This window comes from Xiphophorus couchianus, chromosome 21 (genome assembly GCF_001444195.1).
Source record: "Xiphophorus couchianus chromosome 21, X_couchianus-1.0, whole genome shotgun sequence".
Lineage (NCBI taxonomy): Eukaryota > Metazoa > Chordata > Actinopteri > Cyprinodontiformes > Poeciliidae > Xiphophorus > Xiphophorus couchianus.
The window spans coordinates 19,707,880-19,735,634 of NC_040248.1; the positions used below are offsets into that span (position 1 = coordinate 19,707,880).

Here is a 27,755-nt window from a genome sequence, read left to right on the forward strand (position 1 = left end):
AATATACATGTTGAAAATGAACCTTCTTCAGACCTTTGTGGGGGTTTTTTTTAAAGAAAAAAACAATAGAAACTGACTGCTCAATATTTAACTTTTTTTTTTTAAGCCTATGTTATTTCATTAGTAATAGCTCTAAGGAATGCGAGTCCAGTTGATCATATTCAAACAAACACTGGTGTAAAGAAAAGAGAAGAAAAGGTTTCTCCCACAAGTTCACCAACACTGTCGAACAATTAGAAGTATTCAGTCCGTAGAGTCGTTTTTCTTTTCCCCCTTTTGTTCTCTACTAGAAGACGAGAGGTGTGAAAAAAATACTGATTCTATACAGAAAATATAAATACTTTGGAATCCGGAAACTGACCAAAACAAGCAGAGGTTTATTACAAAATGGACTAAAATAGTTGGGTCAAAACTAAACTTTCTGTATCAAAATTTCTTGGTTAATTTGTGACCGAACTGTTTAGATCAGTAACATTGTTTATTTAAACGCTAAGCCAAAGATTTCTGATCCAACTACCTATGTAGCTGAGAAGATGATAGCTTCTTAGCTAACAATACCCAGCTTCAGAAATGTCAAATTAAAATGTGAAGTATACAGGACATTCAGTTAAGCAAACTATGGTATTAATTAATACAGAAGACAAATAACACCATTTACATCAATTAACATGATATTAGAACAAGAGGGGGCAAGAATACTGAATGAAAAACAAAGGAAACAACTGTTAGCTACGTAGCTAATGCTAACCATTTCTAGATAAAACTTGTACTGAAGTTAATTAGTAATTAATTCAGTAGCATTTGGCAGTGTGGTTCAAGAAGTCTTTTGGAAAATGTGTAAAAGTTTGGTGAATATTTAGTGACATCAACATACCATTTATAAAAAGTAACACATTCAAAGGTGACCAATTTCTATTATGCAAATGTTAATGAGATAGACAAAAAATAATAATCTTGAGTGGTGTGTCCCATTTTAATTTTAATACTTCACCTTTTTTTCTTTACTTGATTTGTCACAGGAGCACAAAGTCATACATACAATATTCACTGCCTCCATCCTCCATAAAAACTGATATAAATATTTCTAACATCACTTTGCAGCCTTTTTTCTGTTTTTACAATATACCTTTTAGTGAGTCTAAAGGTCTTTCACAATTTCACAATTTATTTACACTGTACAAAGAAAAGTCTGAAAGTTTATATATATATATTTATATATATATATATTTATACAATTTCTCATTTTCTGAGCAGTGTTTTAATCAGCGCTGAATGTTTTGCTTTTATTAATTTTGGTCTTCATTAGACCAACAAAACCCCTGAAGAATCATATTTAAGTGGCTTCGAAATGTAAATTCCATATTGTGCCATTTCTTTTTAAGACGGAAGAGCCATACAAAATAGTGAAGCAGAAAAATTGGATTTGTTCTCGTCCTGATAAAGAGGGGAAGAAGGGTTAATTACAGGCACCACAGGTCGGGACAATGGCAGTGGACACAACATAAACTCTACAGTATGTCTCGCATTCGTCTTCAAGGCAATCTTCTCCAGAGTGTGTCTCCTTTAATCGTGTTCCATTCAAAACACAGAGGCGGACTGGATATTGCTTTATTTGAAAGAGCTTGGTGAGTTTCTGCACATGGAGGTTGAATTAGCGTTTCCTGACTAAAGATTCTTGAGGTATAATCTGATCTAAATAGGTGTGTGATGAATTCTCTGGATAAATTTAGCCAAATGACCACAGTTTTAATAAATACTCAGCGGGTTAGTTTGATGATATGTAGTCTACTGAAATGCATCACCTCTGCTCTCACCCAGGAAATGGAATGTACAATCTTTTTCTGAGTGTTTGATGGGAATGAAAAAAAAATAAGAAATCACAAACATTGTGAGGAAATGTGTCTGTATGAGGCGTAAATGATGCTCCAGTAATGGATTCGATTAAACCAGAGGATTCGAATTAAAGAAATGTAATCAGATGTACAAACCAGTTAAGCTTCAAAGAAAACTATTAAAACACTTCTGCCATTCTTTTTTGTCCTCTTGTGTCTTCCTATTGAAGTGCTTTCAAACTTCCCAGTCTCTCAATTCATCTCCATTCACCTGCTTTCCTCCTGTAACTTAGATCTTCATTCCACATCTTTCAGCTCAATTTCATTCAGGCAACCAGTAGGACCTTTTATGTACAACAGCCAGGGAAAGGGCAATCTCACTTGTCAAAGTGCCAGTCTGAATGGAAGTTTGTGTGTTGTGTGGGTGTACATGTTCCAGACAGACCCACTGGCCTGCAGTCGGTGGAACCGCTCGCCTCCCTGCTTTTCAGGCAACAATATGGCAAAGGTCTATTTACTCCTCTGATCCTCTGAAGGTGGCCAGGTGTTAGGAAATGATAGCCGGACACCACCGCACCACCGTCAGGTTGTCCGCACTCACCGATCGCTTCTTGGCCAGTTTCCTCACGTCCTTGTACTTATCGCACAACCGTGCGATGGCCTGCAAGACGAAACAACAGAGAGTGCTTGAACTGCTTCTCAGAATACTCGCATATCGAGATTTATCGAGTAATTGGACGACGATCGGGACGATTTTAGGTTTGATCATCCTACATTTTTTTTTCCCCAAACAGTGAATAAAACCAGAAGTGTACCAAACAACACTCTTTGTTGTGATGACCGAAACTCTTACTTTGTTTAGTGCTGCAAACTTGCTCTATAATCTCCTTCTGTAATGGAACATTTGGGAATGCATAGAAGCTGAGTTTTACAATTGCTAATGATAACCTTTGTTATGCAGCTGTTGTTATGAACTCCAACACACTCAAAAAATTGCATCTTTATTCTGCTAATATTATGACTATGTTCTTGTAATTTAGCAAGAATTGTCATAGCCAGGCCATAATACTCTGTCATACAACTCACAGGAGTGACTGAAATAGAAGCCACTTTTTAAAAACATTTTCTATCATCTCCAACCTTTTCTATCTTTTTTTCTTCTTTTTTAGAAAAGAAAGCAAGAAATAAAAAGATTACAATAGGAATTCAGATCTGGTATGAAAAAAAAAAAAGTAGGACATTTTATTTCTAAGCAATATTGCCCTGCCTTAAAACATAACCAACAAAAATGTATTTTAATATATTTATAAAAGAAGAAGAAAAATATCTTCATTAGTCCCTTTGTTGTACTGAAATTGAAATTTCAGTACAACAAAAGAACAAAAACCAGACAAACATAAGACCTGGGTAGACAGGTGGTCCGCACCTCTAGTTTCTGGGCCTTGTCCCTGCTGAGTAGCTCCAAGGGAAAGCTGAGGTTGTTGGCCTCAGCCAGGGAGCGCAGGTCGAAGTAATACTTGGCGTAAACGCTGGACGGTACGTTGATATTAAACTGCAGCAGCTCCAGGAACTGACGCTCCAGCTCGTTCCTTTAGAAGACAAAGGAAACAAAAGATGTCTTGTGAGGAACGCCTTCTAGTTGAACCAAATTAAAAATAATCATTATGTTGACTTCTGTCCACAAAGAACTCCAAAGACGGCAGAAGTCCGACTGAAGCGGAAACTGATAACTTTGATAATGAAAACAAGCTTTTTCAAATATCGAACAGGAATGCTTTGCAAGTAAACGCTCTGAGTGTTGTGCGTGAGGAGGAGAATTAATCCCAACTCCAGATTATGTTTTCGTCATGCATACTCAGCAGCTTTGCGGTCCCTTCTGCGCTGCGATGACAGCAGCTTTCATCTGCTTCTCCTCGGTCGTGACCGACTCTTTTCAGCTCTGTGGCTTCCATCCACCTCTCCTTCCCAGTCTTTGTTCCTAACCCACGCACATTTCGACGCACGCAGCTAAAATTAGACTCCATTGTTGCCAAACTCTGCCTAATAACGCTGCTTCGTTTTCTTCTCTCTTGTTTATTTTTGGTTGTCCCTGCTCGACGTTCTCCATAATTTCCCAGCAGCGAGCAGGTGGAAAGGGAGATTCAGCTGTTACAGAGGAGGGATTTTGCAGCATAGAACTGGTCTGATTCTGAGTCACTGTCTGGTAAATGCTCAGCTGTATTGTCTGGAGTCAGCTCCGGACAGGTGGATTGTGGTCACTTCAGCCCCAAGACGAGAATAGACCTCCACCGGCTCAGCAGAATGTGCAGAGGTCAGAGGTTAATGCAGGGATAGAATGTCTATATAGCATCATTTGCATCTTCAGGATAATCCTGCCAAGACTCCATAGAGTTAAAAAAAAAACCATGTAGGATGTAAAGAATATGAGGTTTCATGCCTGATTTGAACTTAAGTAATGTCTATAAAAAAAAAAATTACATTTAATTTCTCCACAGAGCCCTTTATTTCGATGAGTATATAGTTTTCATCCTTGCAACAAATTGTAACTGAAGACGAAGGAAAGCAATTCATTTATTTTAATATATTTTTTTAAACCAAATTAAAAAAATCTGAGTTATGAACAACTCATTGAGCGATGTTGCAATTATCATCTGAAAGCGTGGAGGTTGATATCAAGAAGTTTGTTAGCCAAAAATTGGAGAAGAGGGTGTTTAAATGTAAAAACTGCCCTTAACATAAACCATAAGGAATACTAGAAAAAAAAAATTTTTTTTGACATTGTTTTGTCAAATAATGTAATTTGAGGGCATTTCACATGATAGTAGTATAATATAAATACATTTAGTGAAGTTCATTGAATTTATTTTCTGCCTCTCTTGGCCAATTATAACAATCTAACATGATATAAAGCAAAGAAAAAGTAAATATTACATCATATCTCCATTAGATTACATTTCCTTATTCTAAAACTAACTTAGCCCAGCTTTGTTGAAGATATTTCAAACAACATGTAGCTGCAACCACAAAGAGTGTAGATACGCTAATGCTAGCTTGCTTGCTCCTAATTCAGCTTATAAAATATATTTCTAAGCAGTTCCAGATGTTTATGTGAACAAAATAAATGTATAGAAAAAGTTTAACTTCTGATTCTTAAACTGAAAACTTAACTTAAATTACGTTATTTTCAATCAACAGTGTACCTACGGTTTGATCTCTGCTTTCATCGCCTCTTTCTCACACAGATATTCTGTTATGCTGTTCAAAAGGTGACCCGCTGCTGAGCTCAGACAGCGGGTCATAGGGAAATCTGATGCTTTTCTATGTCTTTTCAGAGACTTACATGTCCTCTACTGTGATATCCTTGAGAATTTGGCAGTAGTCAACATTCCACACCGCCTGGTCGTCCCAAACTTTGGAAGCTAAGAGGATCGCTCCCAGCACAATGCGCTTCCAATTTGCAGGGCAGATGTCAATCTCAGCGTAAGTTAAGAGCCTTTCCAGATAAACCTGAAACAGAGAAAGTTTTCCATTTTGAAGATCAGACAAGTTAAGAGTCATCTTCCCTCATAAAATTTCGTCATTTTAACAGCTTCTGTGCTGCTTTAGAGTTTTCCAGGCCCCTAGTGACTCTTCTTCCTCAAAGATCCACCCTGGAGCTTCCTCATAAAATATCCATGCCAATCAAAGCAACTTCAGTAGGTTTCCACACTTCCCACAGGCTATACAGCTCCTACAGGGCCCCGGGTTAAAGGATTACCACCGGCGCTGATTCGCTGGATCACCTGATCATTTTGTTAGAATCATGTTAGAATCAAAGACGTTGGTGAGTTGAAAATTAAACACAGACACAGTTCAAAGCTGGACTCCTTTGCTAAAGGAGAAATAACATGCTTTTTTAAGAGGAGCTGACTGATACAGTATGAATTATTCATATCAGTTTGTTTTTTGCATTAATAATTTGCAATTTTAAGATATAATTGGGAATATTCCAATCTTTCTTAATACTATTAATGCAGACTCAGACTGAAATACAAAATGATCCTTCAAACGGGCAGTATTGTGCATTTTCCAGGCATGGAGTGCCATTTTGCAACTATGTTGTCTTCAGTTGTTCTAAAAATACTACATATATCAAACATGACTTAAAATAAATACGACTTCAAAATTTAACGTCTTGAAATTGGGCCTCTGCTTATTTAAGAAACTCCTGCTCTTTCAGAAATACTGCCTTCAGGAAGTCATCACTCCCCTATTGATCCTTTAATAAAGTTTTTACCAGGGTTTCATGATGATGTTTTATCCTAACATCTGCTGGAATCGCTCAGTTTAGTGTGAACTGGTCTCAGTATCACTCAAATAAATGAAGTTGTTGTTTCTTTTTCTCTGCTTCAGAAAACCCAACAGTAGACATAAACTAGTTGAATGCATCAGCTAAAACGGCATTTGCAGAAAACATAGAGATATAAACACTTGAACTTTGTCACTTTTTTGCTGTACTTTTGGAAGACACTGCAGGGGAATATTATCTGTACATGATCCATATTGGCTTTGCACCGACCTGCTGGTTGCTCTTGTTTTCTGCTTTTCCCATCTTTTAATGAAGCCTTTAATCTTCTTCCCAGTGGAGCAACAATTACAAAGCAAAGACAGAATCCACAGCGTCTACCTGTATTTCCCTAAGGTTTAAGTCAGCTGAACTAACTTTATTACCACCAGCCAACTGCTCTGTCAGTTACTGGAAGTCTGTCAGATTTTACATGGAGAAAGCAGAGCATATGTATTTTTAAGCCATGTGTCGGCATTAAACATTTTTTTATGAATAGCCATGCAGAATAAAGCATATAGAGTGTAATACAGTCATTCTTAAAAGCACATCCGTTAAGCATATGTCAAAAAGGAAAGCAGATTAAACAAGGTCAGCCAGCCAGCTGTATGAAATCCTGAAAATGTCCTTTCTTGCTTTTACTTTTGTCTATTCGAAATAAATAAATAAATCCATGATGTGTTGGATTTACATTTAGATGTAAAAGAGTTTCCAAATTTGTAGTCTAAATATCCAGCAGGTAGGCTTTCCTAAAGTCCGGTCTAGAAATTAAATTTGGTTACCACTCATAAGCACAAGGAGCAATACTAAACTGTTTACTTCTGATTTTAAGTACAGCTTCACGAATATAGAAGTGGACTGATTATTTTGGAGAAGTCAAAATAACAAGAGAATCAGAAAGCAGCAACAACCCCTCCTAGTGTCAGCGCATATTTTGGCACCTACCAAAGTGACAATAGCACACTCGGCAGTGAGCTGCGCGGCGCTGAACAGCGTCCGGACAAAGCGATAGATCTGCTTCTGCTCAGGGTCGTATTTGTCATAATCAGCAGGAACCTCAGACTTCTAGAAACGGAAAAAGAAAAAAGAAAATCAGACAAGTAATATATAAAAAAAATATATATAAATTTCCACCTCATCGGATTTTTTTTAGAGTAGAAAATAGAATAGAGAATGCATTTGGCAAAGTGTCAGAGTACATTTTGAGAGTAAATCATTGCAAATGCGCTCAGATGGGAACAGATGAGAATGATCAAGCTGGATTCCTCAGATTCCCCCCCCCCCATGTTGTACTCGTTGGTATTCATTTGCTGTTTGTTCTGCTGATGAATGCTGACATCGCTACGCTTTGCTCCTAATGGGAGTTTTGTCTGCAGCTGAGGCCCTACCGAGAGAGGATGCAGCTTCTCGTCAAAAATGTCTAACAACATTCGTCCGTCGACGTCTCTGGAAGGAGAAAGAGAAGGAAAAACATCAAGGTAGAAAAAAAAAAAGAATGTAAAACCTGAGTTGAATAGCAATCTGCTTGTTCAATAAGCCCCTTTATTGGCATTTATATGCTTTTCATTCCCACCAAAATATGATGAACTGAAACACTGGACTGAATGCAGAGATTTGTTTTTCTATGAGATTTGCATTCATAAATGACTCAAGCAGGGTTGACAAAATTGGATAATTTGTAAGAAAAAATTATGAATCACTCTCAATTGTGTGTGTTAGTGCTTCTAAGTACTAAAAGAACACTGGCCCATCAAAGAAACATTATGAAAGAATTATTAAATGTAGAAATTTGAGACTTTTAGCTGCTTCCATTCACTACCATTATTTTCCCCCCACACATTTTCTAAGTAAAATACAAGAAATGATGACATATGCTCTTTAATATGTGTTTTTGTTGTCTTTTTTTTTTTGCAACATTCAGTGGAGAATCTAAAAGGGTAGAATATTTTCCACACCTGTTTTTTATGTGGTAGTAGATCGCCAGGGCTACACTGCAAAAAACAACAAAAAAAGGCAGATTAAAAATAATCTCCACTATAAAGAAGCAGGAAAGAATAAAATTCTGAATATTTCTGTAAAAAGTTAATTAATGGAAGTGAGGAGGAATCCTGAAACAGTGAGCCGAGTTACCATTTGATGGTGTATTTGAGGTTGGGCTGACTGACTGTGCTGTCGTCTAGAAATATGGTGGAACAGGAACTGTACTTTCGTCTCAGTGGACCTGGATGATGCTGCAGCACATTTACACACGGTCATACAAAACACACATACACACACATGCCCCCAAACACACGCAAACACATACGTGTGGATTGATCAATATCTTTAAAGTTATACTTGGGAACATTTGATGGCTTTATAACGGATGGAAAGAAGTGCAGCTTCAGTGCTTTACATGGCTGCATGCATGATTTAGATTTATGGTGCAGTTCCTCTTTAAAGAATAATAACAGTTTAATTTCAAGTTGTTCAAATCATTTTTTGTTTATACGTTTACAATATTATATTGCAGCTTTACCTACTTGGATTCCTGGGTGATTGTGCACACATATTGAAAATATTAAATGTATACGATGAGGTAGAGAGGAACTGCACCACACACAAAATAACCTTTATTTTTACATTCAAACTACATAAAAACCCAATAAAAAAAGGATTTTAAACAGTGTAATTATAGGCATGTAGGATCTGTGAAATTGACAAATACAAAACATCGAGGTGACTCTGAATGGTCGTTACTTTACCTTGTTTTCCGAAATGTGTGTGAACTTGCAAAGCATACAAGATATTTGGATTACAAAACGGTTATTTTCTTTAGTTAAACAATAAAACAAATGCGTGTTACTTCACTTACGTGGTTGATGTAAAGGCTCTTCCGCTTTTCTCGAACTGGAAGGAAAGATGAGAGAACAGCGTCAGCGCAGTACCCCACCCCAACAGACAGGGAGCAGCATCTCTCTAAAGTTCTCTTGTACAGATTTTTACCACAACATTTGAAGAACGGCTTGTTATTCTATTGAATATTTTAAAAAGCAATAGTAAATTGCATTTTAATAAAACAACATAACAAAGCTTGTGCATGGTTTTTACTGTGGTATTAAAATCCAAATCAAGTTAGATTTGATTTGGATTAGAAATAACCAAATCTGGTTATTTGTGTTGCCAATTTATTTCCATGGATATTTCTATGTTTTAGTTTTATAGGTGCCCGTTTTGTTTTCTTTTTTTTTATATACATGATGGTGTGTAGCATGTTCTACACACAGCTAACACCAATGACTCAATTCCTGTATGTTTATCTACTGTGTTTGACTGGAGGTTGAAGTGTTTCATGGCAACATTAGGCTTTCTGTAATATTAATCTGATATAACTGCACCAAAGTATCATAATATGTCAAACAGGAAATTGTGGAAAACGCCAGTCTTTAAATTGAGGAAAAACTGGAAACTGTGGCAAATCTTGTCATGACCAGCATGTTAGCAGGATGGTGAAAAAAGTTAAAAAAAATTGGATGGGAGAGTGACTTATTTTTTGTTTGTTTGTTTGTTTGTTTTAATTTTATTGTTTGAGTTACGTGTTCTCCTTTTCAGAGGAGGGGAACTAACTGAATTGAAATCGAAGCAAATCCTAAGGCAAACAAAAGATTTACACAAAGTTGCAACTTTAGTTTCCACATTTTGAATAACGAACCGCCACTTAATTGGCTGAGAAAGACTGAGAAACAACCTGATTTAGAGCAACCCCTGGCACATATCGGCACAGGTCTGTCATGATTTGACATTACAAGTATAAGTTTTACATCCCTGGCACTTTAAAGGTTGTGGTGGGAAAAACAAGAAAGAGTAGAATTACCACTACACATTTACAGAGAGATTTAGTCTGCATAACAGTAAATGATCTACTGTATTTTAACCTATTCCACAAGTCTGCAGCAAACTCCCAGAAAACTGCAAAAATGCTGAAACATCAAGGCTAAAAACCAATTTGCAACATATTTGGTGTAAATTTGCTTGATGATTTTGATGACATTTGACAATATGCGATGTTTATTGCTTGTTCATCATTGTTTATTTTATGGTGTGATGTAAAACACTTTGTACTGCCTTGTTGGTGGAATGTGCTACACAAACCTGAATTGACAATTCTTTTCTTCTTCTGGTTAAACCAACAGATTAAACAATCGTTCAAGAGCCTATTGTTGTCATGACGTTTGTGGAGAAGTGTAGGCTTGTAGACAGAAATGTACTCCAAATATGTTACGTACGAGGAGGAAAACGACTGCTAGCAAAAGCAAACAGGAGAAGTTTGGAGGGAAAGTAGGAGTAGCAGAGTTACATACATGAAACAAAGTACTGAGGTACCTCACATTTCTTATCCCAGTTTTCTTCTGTATCTTACCTCTAGTACACTGGTGCTCTCACAGCAATGCACATTTTCCACTGACAAGTCTGGAGTACAACTGGTTTAAGCAACAAGCAACAATTTTATTTTTATGAAAGAAAATTAAATGTAATACATTACATTACGGGGATTTTGGAGGTTTTGACCGCTCTAACTACAGTTGTACTCAAGGACCGACATGTGCAGTGGAAGAAATGTACACACAAAATGACAGAAGTAGCTCAGCTCGAAACACAAACAACTACCTTCACATTCACGGCATGATGACGCATAACGTAGACAACACTGGCCAAAGAAAAAACAACAACATGAAGGCGGTACAGCTTTAGATACCAGGAAGGAGCCGTTCTCTTCAGAGTTAAGCCCAAACAGACAGTAAAGCAGGGCGGTGTTTGCCAGTCCTGTTGGGACCGGACACACAGACATGCTTACCTCGCTTGTTGGGCAGCAAAACTGAAAAACAAAAGTCCAAGTTGGCTTCATGCTTTTCGTCATGACAGATGTTTAAAAGAAAATACACAATGAAGTAACAAATGGCGAGTCTGCAAACATCAAGGATGCGGTTTTGGTGAGGTTTTAGAAAAAAGGTTTTATTTAATTATTTAATACGTCTTGATTGGGTAAGCCTTTCATTTTACTAAAGTTATAAAGTGCTGAGAACAATGACCAGCAGATCTTCCCACAAGAGCGTAATCATGGTCAACAGAGTGAGGAGTTCCAGCACATTATCCCTGATCAATACACCATGCTCCAGGCAACAGGCTGCAAAGTTCAACTGGCTTTTCTCCAGGATTAAAGATATTAAACAGCATTAGAATACTTTTCACCAAAGTAAAGAGGCTGTGTCTGAATTGGAAGAAAATCAGAAAATAGCTACACAGAATGAAACAACAACAGTGTCTTTTGACAGTAAGGGTCTTTAACTATAGTTCTCGACAGTCACTATTCGGTAGTACTAAAATGCTTGGATGCATTCTTGCTCCAACCCACCTGAGTTAAATAGATCAGTTACCTCTATGGCATGTCTTCAAGTTGTGTACAGGCCCAACAGTGACTTGTCCTTTTGATTCAGGTAAGTTGGAACAGAAATGCATCTAAGGCATCTAGTGCTTTTTACACTTTTAGCAACCATTGTCAAGTCTCACCAGATTGAGACATGACAATGGTTCTAGCCGAGTTGGGTGGGTCTCCCTGGACAGTGTGATCCTCACTATGGGGGTGGACCATCAGTGCGCAGGACTGAAAAACTGGCTCTGGTCGGCCAGTTTTCCCGAAATCTCTCTGTATATTTGTTCGTTGAGGTTTGCCTTGACAAGTTGACACTGTATGTAGTCTTCCACCATAATCAATGAAAAGGTTTGGACCTCAAAGTTTGACAATGGAATTGTTACTTTGAAGCTCGCCATGTCACAAACTACAATTTCGTCGTATATTGAAAATATTGTTTGATTTGTTGTTGTAGACGTAAATCCACTGACAATCAATGAATACAGTCTGCTGCCAATCAAATCACTTGGCGGCAATATCCAACTAGGACCAGATTGTACCGGATTGTGCCACCGGTAATCAGGTTACCTAACTAACCTGGTAAAGGTTCTCTGGGGAAAAACCAGTTAAAGCCACGGTCAACAGCAAGGAGTTAAGCACCTCTGCTCTAAAGGCTAAAACTCATGCAAGACCATCACAGATGGTAAAATATGTTAATATGTTGTTAAGACAACTAACTTGATAGCATATTTGCTTTCCACTAAAACCATAATCTCTGGATGCATGAAACTGAAATGTTCAAACGCTGTTCTAAAATTATTACATTTAATGAACAGCTTACGACATTCACTTAGAGGCAAATATGCATTTCACAATGGTTCACATTTCAAAATATTTTCTCCTTTTGTGATTTATGCATGCTTAAAGATGGTTGTGTATGAAATTTCACAGAAAAATCAGTTTCCTTCATCATGCTATGCTAACCTGGTCCAGATTGCTGTGTGAATCCCAAACACAAATACTTATTTGTAGATGAAAAAGTTATGCAATTCCTAGTCAGCTCAATGAGTAGAGACATTTTAGATGCAACATTCAGAGAAATGAGAAATCCCAGTATGGGTCACAACTTACCATCTGTTTGTGACTTGCTAAGAAAGATGGTGCTGGCTCGAGGATGATCTGAAGGATTGTATTCCATGGGCAGATCTGGAATTACAAAAAAGGAAAACTTAAGTTCCAAAAATCCAAATCCCACTTGGAATGTGATGGACAAACACAGTGAAACACAAAAAAACGATACTAACATATTTTTACGTTAATTGTAAGATTATATTTTTGTTAATTTATTTGAAGACAAATGTATTTAACTTGGACAAACAAAACATGCTGCGTTCAAGTTCAAGTCTGAAATAGTCTCTAGAGGTGAAATGTCTACCTTGTAATGAAGTGAACTAAACGAAAAGGTAATCTGTTAGCTGACAGTGTGCTGCGTCAGTGCTGTGCTGTGTAAACAGCGGTTTGGAAATCGATGAACTCAGCAAACACAGAAGAGTATTATAGATCTGGGTTAGATCAGCGTCTGCTGATCACACAGGAGCCGGCAAAGTGAAAACAAAGCCTTCAGTGAGGAGATTTTATGAACTGCAGTTCTGTTGTGTTGAGATAAACAGTAAAAAGTCTGCACAGGTAACTACTCAACCTTATAGCTCTACTTTTTGTAACAGTCAGCCAGGTACAGTTATTCTGCAATGAAAGACAATTATAGCAACATTGACGAGACAACCACCAGGGCTCAGTGCTTTAGTTTATCAGGTGCTCACTGCCAAGAAAATTACATTTTTTACAACCTTTAATCAATTTCATTAGAATTGCAAACACACGCCACCACAAGGTAGACCCTAATTGGCTGAATCTAATTAATGGATGTAAATATAGTGCAATTTGGAAAGTGCAGAAGACTTGAGCGAAGACTTCACCCAGAAGGATAACATCCCCAAATATACAATAAATAAGTAACAGTAAACAGGCTTAGATTGCTGCTGCTTCAAATACTTTGAGACTCACTTCAGTATGTTTGTCAGTGAAACAGATACAAATACAGACAGCATTAATAATGTTTTTTAATACTTCTCATACTGTTTTATATCTCTCCTTATAAGAATAGCATAATTGTCTTTTATATGATTTTCATGTACTTACATTTTTTGGAGAGAATCTATGGAACCCTTGACTCAAACTTTGGGAAGCTAAATTTTTGTTATTATCCCACCTTTCATTAGACTTTTGAACACTTGTCTAAAATAACTTTTAGACAACTTTTAACTTTTATTTATATTAGCCACACTAATTTATATTAGCCATACTGGTCTATTTTCTTCTTTTTTTAAATTTAAATGTTGTCGTAAATTTCTGCTTCAAATTCTGTTTCTAACTGTTGCTGGCACTTTATAATTACTGTATGTATGTGTTATTTTTGTGCAACTGTACATGGACTGGATGGCTGTAAGTAAGTTGTTATTTATGAGATTAATAAAGTTCTCCTGAGCAGAACTGGAACCACAGGTTTAGATTTTAAATAAAGCTACAGTCCCTGATGTTCAATGGTCAGTTTCTGTTTCCGTCACTGAATATAACAGTATCCAGTTTTGTGTCCTACATTTACCCTGATTAAAACCCACAGGGATACGCGTGGTGGAAAGGGTCATTTTATTTAGAAAACCCAGGCAAAGTTGGCTATTGAAACTCTACACTGCAAGTGAAAAACCCATCTGGGTGTGGTGAGTTAATGTCCCGAATAGCACAACACCAGACATTTGTTCAGATTCTCTAAAGATCCTTAGAAAATATAACATGACCTACTTACTTCTTAGTCTTAGAACACCAATAGTGTCAATAACTACATTCTGGCCATAGACAGTTTTACAGCTAAATTGAAAGCAGCTTCAGACTATGACTCTGTGTGTGATGTCAGTGTGACAGGAAGGGTAAGACAGGGCTAACGCCTCAACTCATCATAGAGAAAGACAATATGAGACAGATAACTAAAAAAGGCTCACAACTGGAGAGAGCAAAAAGTAGGAAATGAAAAGACCAGAATGACATCATGTAAAATATGATTGAAAGGATGCAGTGGATATGATAAAAACCAATGAAAAAAGAGTATCTACAGGTTTTAGCAATTCCAATATAAAACTTTTTAAGACCTTTTTAATGCCATCTTGAATGAAATTTAAGATTGTGCTTCTCACTCTCACATATGGCTCTCTGTAGTCTTAACCCCATAGTGCCAAAATTAAACACTGTTTTACACTTAGCTTCATATGGGTTGGCAATAGAAGTAAGCCAATGGCGAAAACAAATATCGTCCAGCCAACTACTGAAAAAATTGCACTTACTCACAAAAAAGCTAGCAAGTTAGCTAGCGCGGATATATTTAGCAGCCACTTACTGGTAGCTGCAACCTGTGCAAGTCGCAGAACGCAATGAAGATGTATGCACGCAACCTAAACTTTTGCCTGACACAAAATGCCCATAGGTAAAAAAAAAAAAATACATACACAAGATTAAATTTTCCTGTCACAACAAAATGTACTCAACTCATTTGCAGCCCATTTGCAGCCCATTTGCATTTTCTTCATGAATTTAGGCCTTCATTTAAAGGCCTTCATTTTAGATAAATTAATTTAAGAGGTTCCATGGATGCACGAACACCCTGATAAACCAGAGCAGAGCAGGATTCTTGAGATGGGGCAAATGTAAGAGATGGGTCTTGTATTTACCTCAACCTTTAAACACTCTGTGATGCCAACTATAGAGCATACCTGTGATCAGTGTACTACAGGTAACACGCAAGCCATTGCCATTGTCTCCTTACTCTTTTGAACTTCAGTGTCTTTGAGCTGAAGAGCCACTTAGGGACACAAAGCCACAAAGGGGCACTGATACATGCACAGGGATACACGCTGCTGTGATGTTGGCGGAATAAACCCTCCATACTGAATAAAGACGGGTGTGTAGAAAGGCATTAAGAGGGCTGAAGTTGGGTTATAGATGCTGCTTTCAGAGTTAGAGACCTCAATAGTGTTGGCAAGAGCACCCTTTCCTTCTCTGCAGCCAGGATTTATAACGTTTCCTCTGATTTCCAGACAGCATCGCATACACACAGGAAGATGACAACATCCACAGACAGAAAGTGTGTCTCTGTCTGCAGCTGCTACTGGTAACCCCCCTTTATTTATTTCCAGCCTCTCCAAAAACTCCAGCCCATTTCTCCAACCTGGGGAGAAGAAAGCCCCCAACATCCTCTGTTTCAGGAAGTGATGAGGAAATGGAACAAGGGGTGGTGATTACATAGTGTAAGGGAGGCAAACTGAACAAAGAGCGGAGGGAACAGGTCGGTGTGTGCATTTGGGGGAGGAACTTCTACATTTAACCATTTTCACAGTTACAAAATCCTTTCAAGGTGAACAGCCCTCACTATTTGTGAACTTCAGTATCTCAACCATTAAATAAATGCACAAGTGCAGATATCATAGACTGACAAAGTCTATCCAATTTATATTCATATACATTGTTCCACACAATGTATATGAATAACAGAATTATAATCAAATACTGCCTCCAAGGAGTAATTTGTGATGGCTACATTGCACACACTGATTGTGTTTTTGATTGTAATTTTATATATTATGCAGCTCAAATTTGGACTTAGCATCTCAGATAAGCAATTAGCAAGGTTAGCAACAGTAGCTGTGTTTCTATTACAAATGTACGCAAAACGCTAAATATATAATCTTACATATATATATGTAAATGGCATTTTTGGAAAATTATAGCGCCAATAGATTCAAAACTTTTGAATGACAAACCAAACAAAGATATTGTATTCCTGAATAACTTGGTAAAGCTCAGTTCTTCCCACAATGTTTTTGTTTATATTTGTACCTGCCTTACTTAGGAATAACACATTGGTTCCTAATGTGTTAGGAACCAATGTTAATGGTCTCAACAGTACTTTTATAGCATTTACACCAGATGTATTGTGTTTTGTTGTTCCCAGCACCCTGACAACAGAGATCCTCCTGAAGGAGACTTCAGTTTCCAACATCATCCGTAAAAGGACACCCACTGCTGGTTTCTGGCTGACCTGTATGAGTGCGTGTGTTGGTGGGTCCAAATGGTGCAGTGTGGCAGCAGCATGCTTTCAAGCCAGGAAACCCACTAATAAAGTATTAGAGATGTTACTGGTACTTTGGGAATAGCTACGATTAATGCATCCCAGGGCTGAATGGCTGAATTGTGAGTCTGGATGCTATTGTATTCACTCCAGGCTCTTACAGGTTTGTGTGATTGCTTTCTGTCCCACTTTCAGTTTCTGAGCACATTTGTCATGGAATTAATTGATTAATGAATTGGCGTAAGACAGAGATCCACAAAGAACTAATTATGAATCTAGTTCAGAATTTCAAAAAAGCCTGGAAGCTGAAAACTAGTAAGACGAGAAACACAACAGATGTTCAAAAATGATGAGAAGATGGGGAGGAAAAGATTCACTTATTCTACACCAAACAGAGCTAGACCCACCCTTCCTCTTTCTCCTCTGTCCCAGCCCTCACATCTTCTTGCTCACTGTAGCTAGGCAACGCTGGCTTGAAACATCTCAGATAGTAGAGGCGGACCCATCAAAGGCAAAGGCACAAAGCTGAGCTTGCCATCTTCTCTTCTCTTCCTTAATCTCTCTCTGCCTAGAACACCTGTTTGAACACTGCATTGTGCTTTTAGCAGCTGGTTCTTGCTGTGTTTTCAAACAAAGAAGTAACAGTGGGGGGCAGTACCAAATCGACCATTGAAACATTTTCAAATGAACCACACAAGTAGCACACACATCTTGTTGTGTCCGGATCTTAATCACTTCAGTGTCGCTCAAACATTTGAGCTAAAATAAAAAGTATTGTAGCTGAAAACAAACACTTTCTACTGCAGTTTAAAACTATATTTATGGTTTGTGTCATTATAATTCTGTACTTTTCTTGATTAAATTTGTCTAAGATCTTAGTTGAGTTAAGGTAATTTTAAAAATAAGCATATATATATGTGTGTAATCATGAACTTGTACATTTTCAACAAAACAAAACAAAATTTTCAACAAAAATTTTACAGATGCACATTATGTGAAATTATGAGATACGGAATAAAGTCTGGAAATACAAATATTTACAGCTTTCTTTTGGCATACACTTTAATCCAATTCCAGACTTCTTTGTGCTAGCTTAGCAGTAGCATAGCATCGTCTCTAGTGACACCTAAAACGTGTAATGTCAATGCTCATTGCTAGACATGTTCCAGAAAAGGTGATGAAAATATATGATATGTTATTGTTACAAAAAATAAGGTTTATTTTTGTGGCAAAAGCGATAGAAACTGATCCGATTTAACCTTTCCAATCTGGCAAATAGCAACACTACAAACACACACAAAGGCAATGGCTTTTACCTTTGTCCCTCTCAGGTCAAGGTAAAATAAAAGGCATGGTTTGAAGATGTTTTGCCAATGAGGCAATGAGGCAATCAATAGTAAAATGATTAATGTTAAAGAACAGAACAGGTTTGTAGCTAAATACAAAGTTATTGCTCACACCTCCTTTCCAAAATGTTTGCGTAACTCAATCCAAGTAGGAAATTATTGCGTTGTTTATAATTTTTCATGATAAATTTCTCATATAAAGTTTGATTTACTGTTGCCACAAAAAAAAAAAAAGATTATTAAACCCCTGCAAATCTGTCCGCATTGTTGGGAATGCTGCTTTACTATTTTGTCCAATGAGAGAAAGTGAAATGAGAGTATCAATACATTTAAAGATATTGTTCAATGCAGTTAATGTGTGCACTTTAATGATACAAATCACACTTCATATGACTGGTGTCCTAAAAAAGCATATTGAAAAATTGGTATGTTTTTCCAAGAGCAGTATTTGTGTGTATGGTGGCCATGACACAGTCACAGCCATACAGTTACCTGAAAAAGTAGTAAGAAGTAGTTCTTTTTATCACTTTTGTCGCCATCACAGTACTATCACAAAATAGCGTGATAAAACTTTTATACTCCCATCCCTAAATTCGAGATATGTGACTTCCATCAAGCATGCTTAAACACTCCCACTTTTATCATTATTTACTATAAATAATGCAACATATTTAGAATCCAGACAGAAATTATATCAATCACAATTGGTCAAGAAAATTAACTTTTATTATAAAGGTACTGGATTAATACCAACTACCCATCATAGACTGTTCAATTTCCCTGCAGGGCAGCAAAATGGAGCTCATAATAACAGATCTTAGTGTAATCATGAACTTGTGAAAGCTGGTCAAGCGTGATGTATTTTCCCTGACCACACTCAGTTGCCCTCCCTTAGCTCTTTTTTCATACAAAATCCCTATGATAGCGTAACGTTTCAAGAGTGTCAAAATTGTGAGGGAGCAAGGAACGTCACTGGGGTCAAGCTGTTGACTGTTTTCTGTGTTTCGTGGCTAAATCAGACATGACTACATGACTCTTCCCAAACAACCAGGCTTTATTTACTACTCTAACCTCAGAAAGATGTGTGGTGTTGTCTATACAATCCCATTGGTATCTTAAGGTAGTCATACTCCTTTAAGGCATTTCAAAGCCTGCATTTATGAGGCTTAGAAATATTCTGACGGTGTTGAAAAATGAAAATCAAACACCCGTTGTTAGCCGAGCTTAATTTGATAGTGTGACCACTCTGTTTTTAGGATGACATTTTAGTCACAATACATAATTTCAAGGCGAGAACTGTAATTTTACCCTCACGAGAGGCCTGTAAAAGGTCTTATTCTGCAGAACTATGTAAGACCACACACCATATTGAATACATTCTGTGCCACATTTAGATGTCACTGTCCCTTTTGCAGCTTTCCCCGATTATATCTTTGCAAAACTGCAGAAACGCAGGCCTCCCACTTCCAAATATGCCCACACACTACATGAATTTCCACTGCGACTCTTTTTCCAAGCGTACGTGTAGCTAAAAGCACCACTTCAGCGAGGGGGGGTGGGGGGGGAATGGATGAGCTATATGATTGAAGCAGAACTCCAATTTTGCCATTAAAGAGTCTCTTGAGAATTTCTTGAGAAAGATGTTCTTGATCCAGTGTAACAGAGGAACACCTAATAAATGATAAGATGAAGTCTCAGATCATTTGAAGGGGGAGAAGATGGGGAGGGCTATAATTTAAAGATACTTGTAATCCCAGAGGAGCCTCAGTGCAGACTTCAGACAAACACATTAATGTCTGCTTGGACAAAGTTGGCCTTTCAAACCCATAACAGCTTTGCTGCTTTTATAAATGTTAGCATCTCCCTCTAATCACACAGCAACATGCATATAACATAGTATTGATCTCAACACAAGATAGAATGAGATTGTCAAAGGAAACTGCACTTTAATGAATACTACATGCAGCAGCTAATTTGCGCTTAAAGAAAAAAACGGTCCCTTTCAAATAATCTTTTTCTTGAGGGAAATATCTGAGCAGTGACAGAGTATTAATTATATGCATAGTTTCAATGAGGAACTGTACAACAGATGGCACATAATCAAATTTCCTGCCCTACATTTCAGTGTTTGTCTGGAAATCCTTTTGATGCATCACACTCAACCAGGAACAGCAGTGAGTTATATTAAGGACAAGTCTGGATTTTAGTACATTTCTGCTAATGTACAAAACAAATAATCATCAACCTGACAGTGATTCCTTATTTGTTTTGGCTAGAAATGAAACAAGACATAGACTGGTGAATGGAATCAAATCATTTTCAGCTTGACCGGGCACTGAATGGTGACCGACTGGTGAAAAAGTAAGTAAACCAATATTTTCCCCAAACTGTAGCTGCTTTTCCATTACAAATGTGTGCAAAACTTTGTCAATATTCTGCCAATGTTAAACCCTCCCACCCACCACAATTTTGCGATTGCAGTGTTTCCATTAAGTAGGAAATGCAATTAAAATCACACGTGAATAAGTTTGTTTACATGATAAGTTGTAAAAGAACATGACGCGCCATCCTCCTCTAACTACTTCCCTTAGTCTTCTTCTTTGTGTTTTGTGCCAGAGGCAACATTCACTAGTTGATCATGTGACTTGTGATCATGCAAAAAAAAAGTGCTTACATTGCAGTTTTAAGAAATAAACCAATTTCCATACGGCCCAAAAAAAAAAAAACACCTCGTTCTTGTACCAAAACTTTTTTTTATGAAAAGACAAGAGTTTTTTTCAAAATTGGAATGTTTTCATTAAGCAAATTTATTTTGGAAATGTCAAATTGGACAATTATATGGCCAATGAAATGATAACAGTAAGGATAAAGGAAGTAAAGCAAGTTTGGTTTGTTTTAAAGCTAAAAAGGGATTAAATAGAAATAGAAACCAATTTTAAAGGAAAGTGTCTTTTCTACAAAGACACTTTTGTTCTTTGTTCTTTTGTTTAGGCTGCAAGACAGCGAAAGAGAGCAAGACTTCAGTAGATGAAAGAAAGGCTAAAAGGACAGTAGCAACTTTTGGTCTTTGTTTGTCATGGAACATGCTTAATATGGAAATGTTGGCAGCCTTGTAGACATTTCAGTATTAGTGCACATATAATATACACACAAAAAAATCACAGGTAAACGAGTCACAGAGTTATCAGTTTTATAACTGATAACTCTGTTATAAAACTGAATTTTCATAGCAGTAGCTCACCGTACTGCTATGAAACACTTATATTGTGATATGTTTTTCAGCCATATCGTCTAGCCCTATTTGATTATATATTATATTTAGTAAAGATAGAAAACATCATCTCTTAAGTTCTGAATGGTGTTGCTATGCTATGGAGTGCTTGGCAAAACAGGAAATCACAATGGATAAAGTTTAACTTAACACATTTTTTTTTGTTAAAGCTCAGTTACTGTAAAGTGTATATTTTGTCTTATTGTCACTCCGGTAGTGAGGTAAATATTAGATCTGGGTTAACTAGTCTGGAATACAGTTAGGAAACTCCCCAGACTCATTAACTACACATGAATAATCCATGCACAGATTATAATTAGCCTGTAAGTGGGACTCATCAATACGTATGTGTGTGTTTGTGTGTGTGTGTGTGTGTGTGTGTGTGTGTGTGTGTGTGTGTGTGTGTGTGTGTGTGTGTGTGTGTGTGTGTGTGTGTGTGTGTGTGTGTGTGTGTGTTCCAGAAATAACTGACTTCACTAATGATGAGACCAAGCTTGGAGCCATCTCTTATTTACAGATGTCACTTTTAAATAAAACTCAAAGAAATCACTGCCATTTTATCAAGCCCTTTTAAATTTGACATGTTAAAAATACACTTGAAAAAGTCTTTGATTTGATTAGAGGTAAAGTAGCCCATGTGTTGATTTAGAGGGTTTAGAAATGAAAAGAGCGTTAATGTTCATATTTGTATTTAGTAAAGATGGAAAACATAATCTCCTTATGTGCTGATTTTACTTGTCTTTAGGTAAAATAAAATTATTGAATACAATCTACGTTATAATACAATTTTCTTCAGGTACTGCAAAATTTTTCAGATAAAACAGTTTCAGACTAGAGGACATCTTGATTGTGAAATCTTTTTATTGGCTGCACAAAGGAGCAGCAGAGGTCTTTTATGAAAACTTTCCTCTCACTTAGCAGTCAATTACTCAGCAGCTGAATTACAACCAGAAGACTTGCCCTCAGGCCCAACATATGAGTGCTAACAGACATGTCTTTATCTCAGTGAAGGCTGTGATAAAAACACCAGAACGGTGAAACCACTGGGAAAAACGAGAAGCACAAGCAGTCCATCAGCTCTGGTTATTTAACTGAAAACTGTTCAAAGACAAGCTGTGGTCCCATTACAAATGTGCACAAAACTTTATTGATATCCCACTAAAGAGTTAAAAACACAATTTCACAACTACAGTGTTTCCATTAAAGAAGAAACACAAATAAAATCACACATGAATAAGTCTGTTGAAGTCTGTGATTTCTTTTATTTAAAAAAGGATGTAGTAGAAGTTTAACGTTACAACCAGCGGAACCCATTTGTTCAGAATTATTGTTGTTATTATGAAAGACCCGAGTTACAAGCCGGATATTGTTTAGAATCTATTGGAGGGAAAATAAATAAGTGAGAGAAAAGGATTTGTTTTAACCTTTGACAGTTAGAACCTTTATCAGAATTTGTAAAAGAGCTGAACTCACATCAGCATCCTATTTTTTTCCAGACATTTCCCTTACATGAAATGTAAGGCAAACTGACTCATTCAGTGATTATTTACTGAGTCGCTAACGACGACACACTTCAGGACTTTAACCACGCCTCATTATTAACTTAAGGAAGCTTGCACTGGAGAAAGGAAACTTAGACAAACATTGTTCCACAGAGCATAAAGCTTCTCTCTCTTATCTCCTTATGTGAGGAAAAGGCAGCTTATTGTCTATATATTAGTTTCAAATTAGCAAGAATATTCTGCTCTAACAGGGAGAGCTAAAGCCAGTTCCTGCTGTTTAAAAAAAAAAAAAAAAAACTCCGGTAAGCAATTTCCTTTACTGTGGTGACATGCTGGGAAAACTTCCTTTTCTTCATTTACTCCCACTTCCTCAAGTTTCCAACCTAATCACTGTGGTTATACTCTAGTGCCCCCCACCCCCCCAAAAAAGAAACCCTCTATCTGGGTGGTCTGATGGAGATTTATAAAGTTGTTTGATTTGCTACCACAGCAAAGCCTCAGTCATTCACTTTTGCTGAATCAACATCCACCCAGGATCAATGCTGTCAAATCCCAAACAGTATATAGTGATGGAAAATTATTGCGTCATCTAACTTTTTTTTTTTTTTTTTTTTTTGGAAGAAAAAAATTCCAATGTTAATATCAATCATGTGATACTTATAATAAACTCTTACCTATGATGTTTGGAAACATTAACAACTAAGAACTGGTTGAGAATATTAACTTTTATCCCCACTGTTGGTTTAAGAAATGTAGAGAATTACATTATGTTCTGTTTTTGTTCCAGGACTCTGGATGTATGCGATAATAGATTTACAGACAAAAGGAAAAATAATTTAATTATGAAATAGGTTTTCTCATCATTGCAATCCATAAACACAAACTTCCAGAAAACTTCAAAACTGCCAATAATACTGACTTCATTTAATTCAACCTAATATCCCACGTTTAGAGCTGATTTTGATTCATAACTGCAACACTGATGAACATATTTGATGTATATTTGCGTCACAATTTTGACAATGGCTTTTGAATGAATTTAATGGGATAATTTTACTATTAAGCTCCCAAAATAACAGCTTGGTCCTCTTAATTTAAGTTTGAACAGAATCAGTTTTTATGTTAAAGAGAAAAGTCAACCCAGCAGTGCCTTTAAAAGCGGCCATAATAATAAAAATAGCCTTACGGAAATGTTTTTCAGTCAAAATACTAGGTTTGTTCTGCTTTCTAAAAGTAAAGATGTTAAAAAGTGGCAATGAGTGTGGCTGCTTTGGAGGAATTTATTCATAATAGAGCAAAGAATAAAACGGATTGGATGAAAACGCTGCGCAAAGACAATCGATTGGCTGATTGTTGAATGATGTCATGATCCGAGTATAAATTTTAAAACTTCACTTAAGCCACAAAATGCTAAATGCCTATAAGCCAAAAAACTGATCTAATATGTGGGCAGATACTGAATTGATTCTGGCCTTGAATATATCAATACAAGGAAATATGTTGATTTTAATTTTAGAATACACTTAGAAGTCTTAAAAATAATTTAACCAGAAAGTTCGTTGTTTTTTTTGTTGTTGTTGTTTTTTTTTGCTTCAAGGCAGAATATTGTTTCTGTTTTTGTGAAAATCTAACAAACGCAAGCTTTGGGTTGAATACAACGTTGTATTAAGGCAGAACATGTATCAATTTAAAAAGTGTGCAGAACCTTTTATGGCAATCCAGACAAGGTTTTTAGAAAAAGAGCATATGTTATGCTAGAACTCTGATAAAGTGTGTCAGCTGAGGGACATAATAATAATAGAAGAATTTCAGCTTTCAGAGAGCTCTAACTGTCTTAATTTGACCCGATAGTTTCTAAAAATATATATATATATTTTTCTCCAGAAAGTTTTCTGGGAATCTGTTTTCATATGACTGTAAGTATATTGAAGTCTCTCAGCTCTCTGTTCATTATTGTTACATGTATTCCCACTTGAACAGTAATTCACACTAACACCTTAATAAGCTGCTCCAGGCTCGTGCATCCCGGATCCACTCCCACAAAGATGGAGGCTGAGAAAAACTCGAGATAAAAGTAAAACCAACAGATATGTAAAATGTGTCCAAAAATAAAAAAAAGAAATGTAGAAATGTAAAAGCAGAAATGTGCGTATTGATTTGATGAGTGGGTGTGTCTTTGCACAGCTGTGGCAAGCTCTCAAATTAATTCTCCAGCAGAAGTCTGCAGAGATATAATGGAAGTGGGTAAAACCCCACGTCCTTTATAACGGTATTTAAATACTCTGAAAATGAATTTTCATTTAGCAACATACTCAGAAACTCAGTGAACTTCACTTCAGACCTGTCAGTCTGCGTCTTACCGTCTAGATTTTCTCTGTCGCTGATGTGCTGGAGATTGCAGCCCGTGTCCTCACGACTCAGCTCCGGCTCCGGTCGGTAGGGCTCCAGCCTAGAGTGGTTGCTCCTCCGGTGTTTGGGGCTCGACGACACGCAGCAGGAGGTTGTATTCCCCATTTTGTACGCGGGGCCCCGGTGAGAGTCTTCGCCGCCCCAACTGCTGTATTTACCGTGCGGTAACGCTACGAGCTGCTCCCCCGGTATCCGCTAGCGCTACACGCCCTTCTCTGGTGTTCCAATGGCGTCCCGAAGGTTGAGCGGAGCCATTAAAACCGATGAGAAACGCGAAACTCGGGCCGGTAAACCAGAAGAGGAGCCCAGCGTCCTCCTCCAAAACCTTCAAGCGGGGACAGGCAGCGCCTCTAAGAGCTTCGGCTTCGGCTTTCCCTCGCCTCGTATTTCCTGACAGGTCGCACAACTGTCGTTACAAAAGCATTTTAGTGTCCCGAAATTTTTTATCGACATAAATAAAGGTTACAACGCCGTTCCTAAACAATTCGGAAATATATTTCAGCGTTGACTGCTACATTGTTGCCACTGTACAGTAGATTGCTGTTGCAGCTACATCCGCTGCCCTGCTGCATTCAAGTACTTCGCATAAAATAGGATTTTTTAAAAAGCGCTATTATTTATTTTTCTTCTGAACAAATTCTATGTAGCTAGCGCCTGAAAAACAGAGTAGTGAGTGAATAAAATCACCGGCTTTATGTTTTAAAAACTCCAAATGCAGTTAATCCTAATTATGGTAAACATAGTTAAAACTATGCTAAAAACAAGTAGCTTTCTTAAGGTTTACCTTACATTTCAAAATTGGTAAATAAAAAAAGCACACTGGATAAGACAAGGAATCGATTTTATTTGCTAACCACCTTGCTTTTATATTTCCTAAAACATAATGATGTTGTATGCCGAAGAACGAAAGGAAATTACAACATTTCTGTCTGTACTTGAACACATCCACGTTGTGGCCGTGATAGAAACGTTTCCGGTTCAAGTGGGTGGTTACAGCTGAGTAATAAATAGACTAAAGTGATAGTCCCCTGGGTTTTACAGTTGGATTAGTGCAGATGTGCTTCTGAAGACGGTCTGTTTTCATAGTGATCCATTTTTAATGTTTACAGGCAATGTAATAAATTCTATTCTAATAATAAGTGACCTATACCGGTGCTGCAGGGCTTGGATGTAGCAACGCCAATATTTTAATTGGAATACGTTGTTTAAGGTCTCTGTAGGATTTTGTATTGGACAACTAATGACAAAAAAGTTTTACTCTCCAAAATGTTACTTTATACACAAAATATTATGTTGCATACAGTGGTGGCCTTGGCATTATAGGGCACCTGGGTGAGAGTATTGGATTTAAAGTCCTTTTAACATTTTGCAAATTTAAAAAAATTGACAGTTGGCTACACAATAACCTAAACGTTTTTCTGCTTTGCCCCCCCCCCCCCCCCCCCCCCCCAATATATATATATATATATATATCCTTCTATTTCTTAATCTGTATCATTTTATCTACATATATTTTTTTTGATGAACTATAGGAATAAATACCAAGAAAGTGATCAGATCTCTCCTTTAATTAAATGTATTGGTGAATTCTGAAAGAGCTTGTCTTACACACTATTTCCATTGGTTGTAGTTGTGAATCCAGTTTGAATTAGGCAACTCCATGAAATACATCCATCTACTTGCTAGAAATCCATTTTATATAGATTTATTCCACATTGTGTGATAATCACGCTGTAGCTGCAGTCAAGTACGATGGTATGGCACAACCTACTGGTAATGCAAGTACATTGCACTTTTTGATACGGGTTGAGTTTTGTGTTGGAGTGAGAACGTTTTGCGGTTCAGTCAGTAAAATGTTTTTGGGTGGGTGTGTGTGTTAATTGACTTATGTAGAACAACCATTATAACATATTTTATCGATGCTGTCATGTTTGACAGTATGTGTGACTGGATCCAGGACGTAACCTAAAATCAGACATGCGTCTTGCTCCGGAACAGTGAGTTTTCCAGTGTGGTTTTGTTTCAGTCAAACCAGAGAACGGCTGGGTTTTGTTTGAAGCATTCACAGGAATGCAGTTTCACAGCAGATCGTCTTCTGAATGGTGTTTCTGATCTCCTGCAGTGCAAAATTAATCAAAGTCCTAATCTGTGTTTATTCTGTCAGAAAGTCTTCCATAATTGCAATCTACAGGTGGCAAAATTCCCCACTAGTCCACACTTAGGTGTTTAGATTAATATGGTTTCCATGGGAGACAGTATATCGTGTTTTCTAGTTAGAAGCATTCTGTTCTCTTCAAATATCCATTCTCAGTTGGGTGAGGCTTATGGAAAACGTACTCATCCTTTCTCACTGTGTACTGCATATCAAAACACTAGAATGTTTTTGGGGGTTTTTTACGCCTGACGGTTGGAAAATGTGACAAAACATCTGATAGTGGTAGAAAAATTGAAGGACAAAACATCCGAGTAGTCACACAAGCTTGAATATGAAGATGGTAAAAGCTCT

The 27,755-nt window shown here is 37.2% G+C and overlaps 1 protein-coding gene across 4 annotated transcripts; it reads right to left on the reverse strand.

Annotated features, from left to right (window-relative positions):
• On the reverse strand, nucleotides 1-25,820 carry ccny (cyclin Y). Of its 4 annotated transcripts, XM_028005122.1 has the most exons (12): nucleotides 25,201-25,820; nucleotides 12,677-12,751; nucleotides 10,991-11,011; nucleotides 9,011-9,045; nucleotides 8,901-8,924; nucleotides 8,287-8,387; nucleotides 8,112-8,147; nucleotides 7,545-7,602; nucleotides 7,102-7,221; nucleotides 5,173-5,339; nucleotides 3,259-3,421; nucleotides 1-2,493 (listed from the first exon to the last, which is right to left on the reverse strand). In XM_028005122.1, exons 1-12 carry the CDS (start codon nucleotides 25,352-25,354, stop codon nucleotides 2,380-2,382), a joined length of 1,068 nt encoding a protein of 355 aa, XP_027860923.1. In that variant the 5' UTR covers nucleotides 25,355-25,820; the 3' UTR covers nucleotides 1-2,379. The 4 variants fall into 4 exon arrangements, with proteins under 4 accessions (XP_027860923.1, XP_027860924.1, XP_027860926.1 ...); XM_028005123.1 differs by lacking the exon at nucleotides 10,991-11,011; XM_028005124.1 differs by lacking the exon at nucleotides 8,901-8,924 and having other exon boundaries at nucleotides 31-2,493.
• Nucleotides 25,821-27,755: the final 1,935 nt, after the last annotated feature.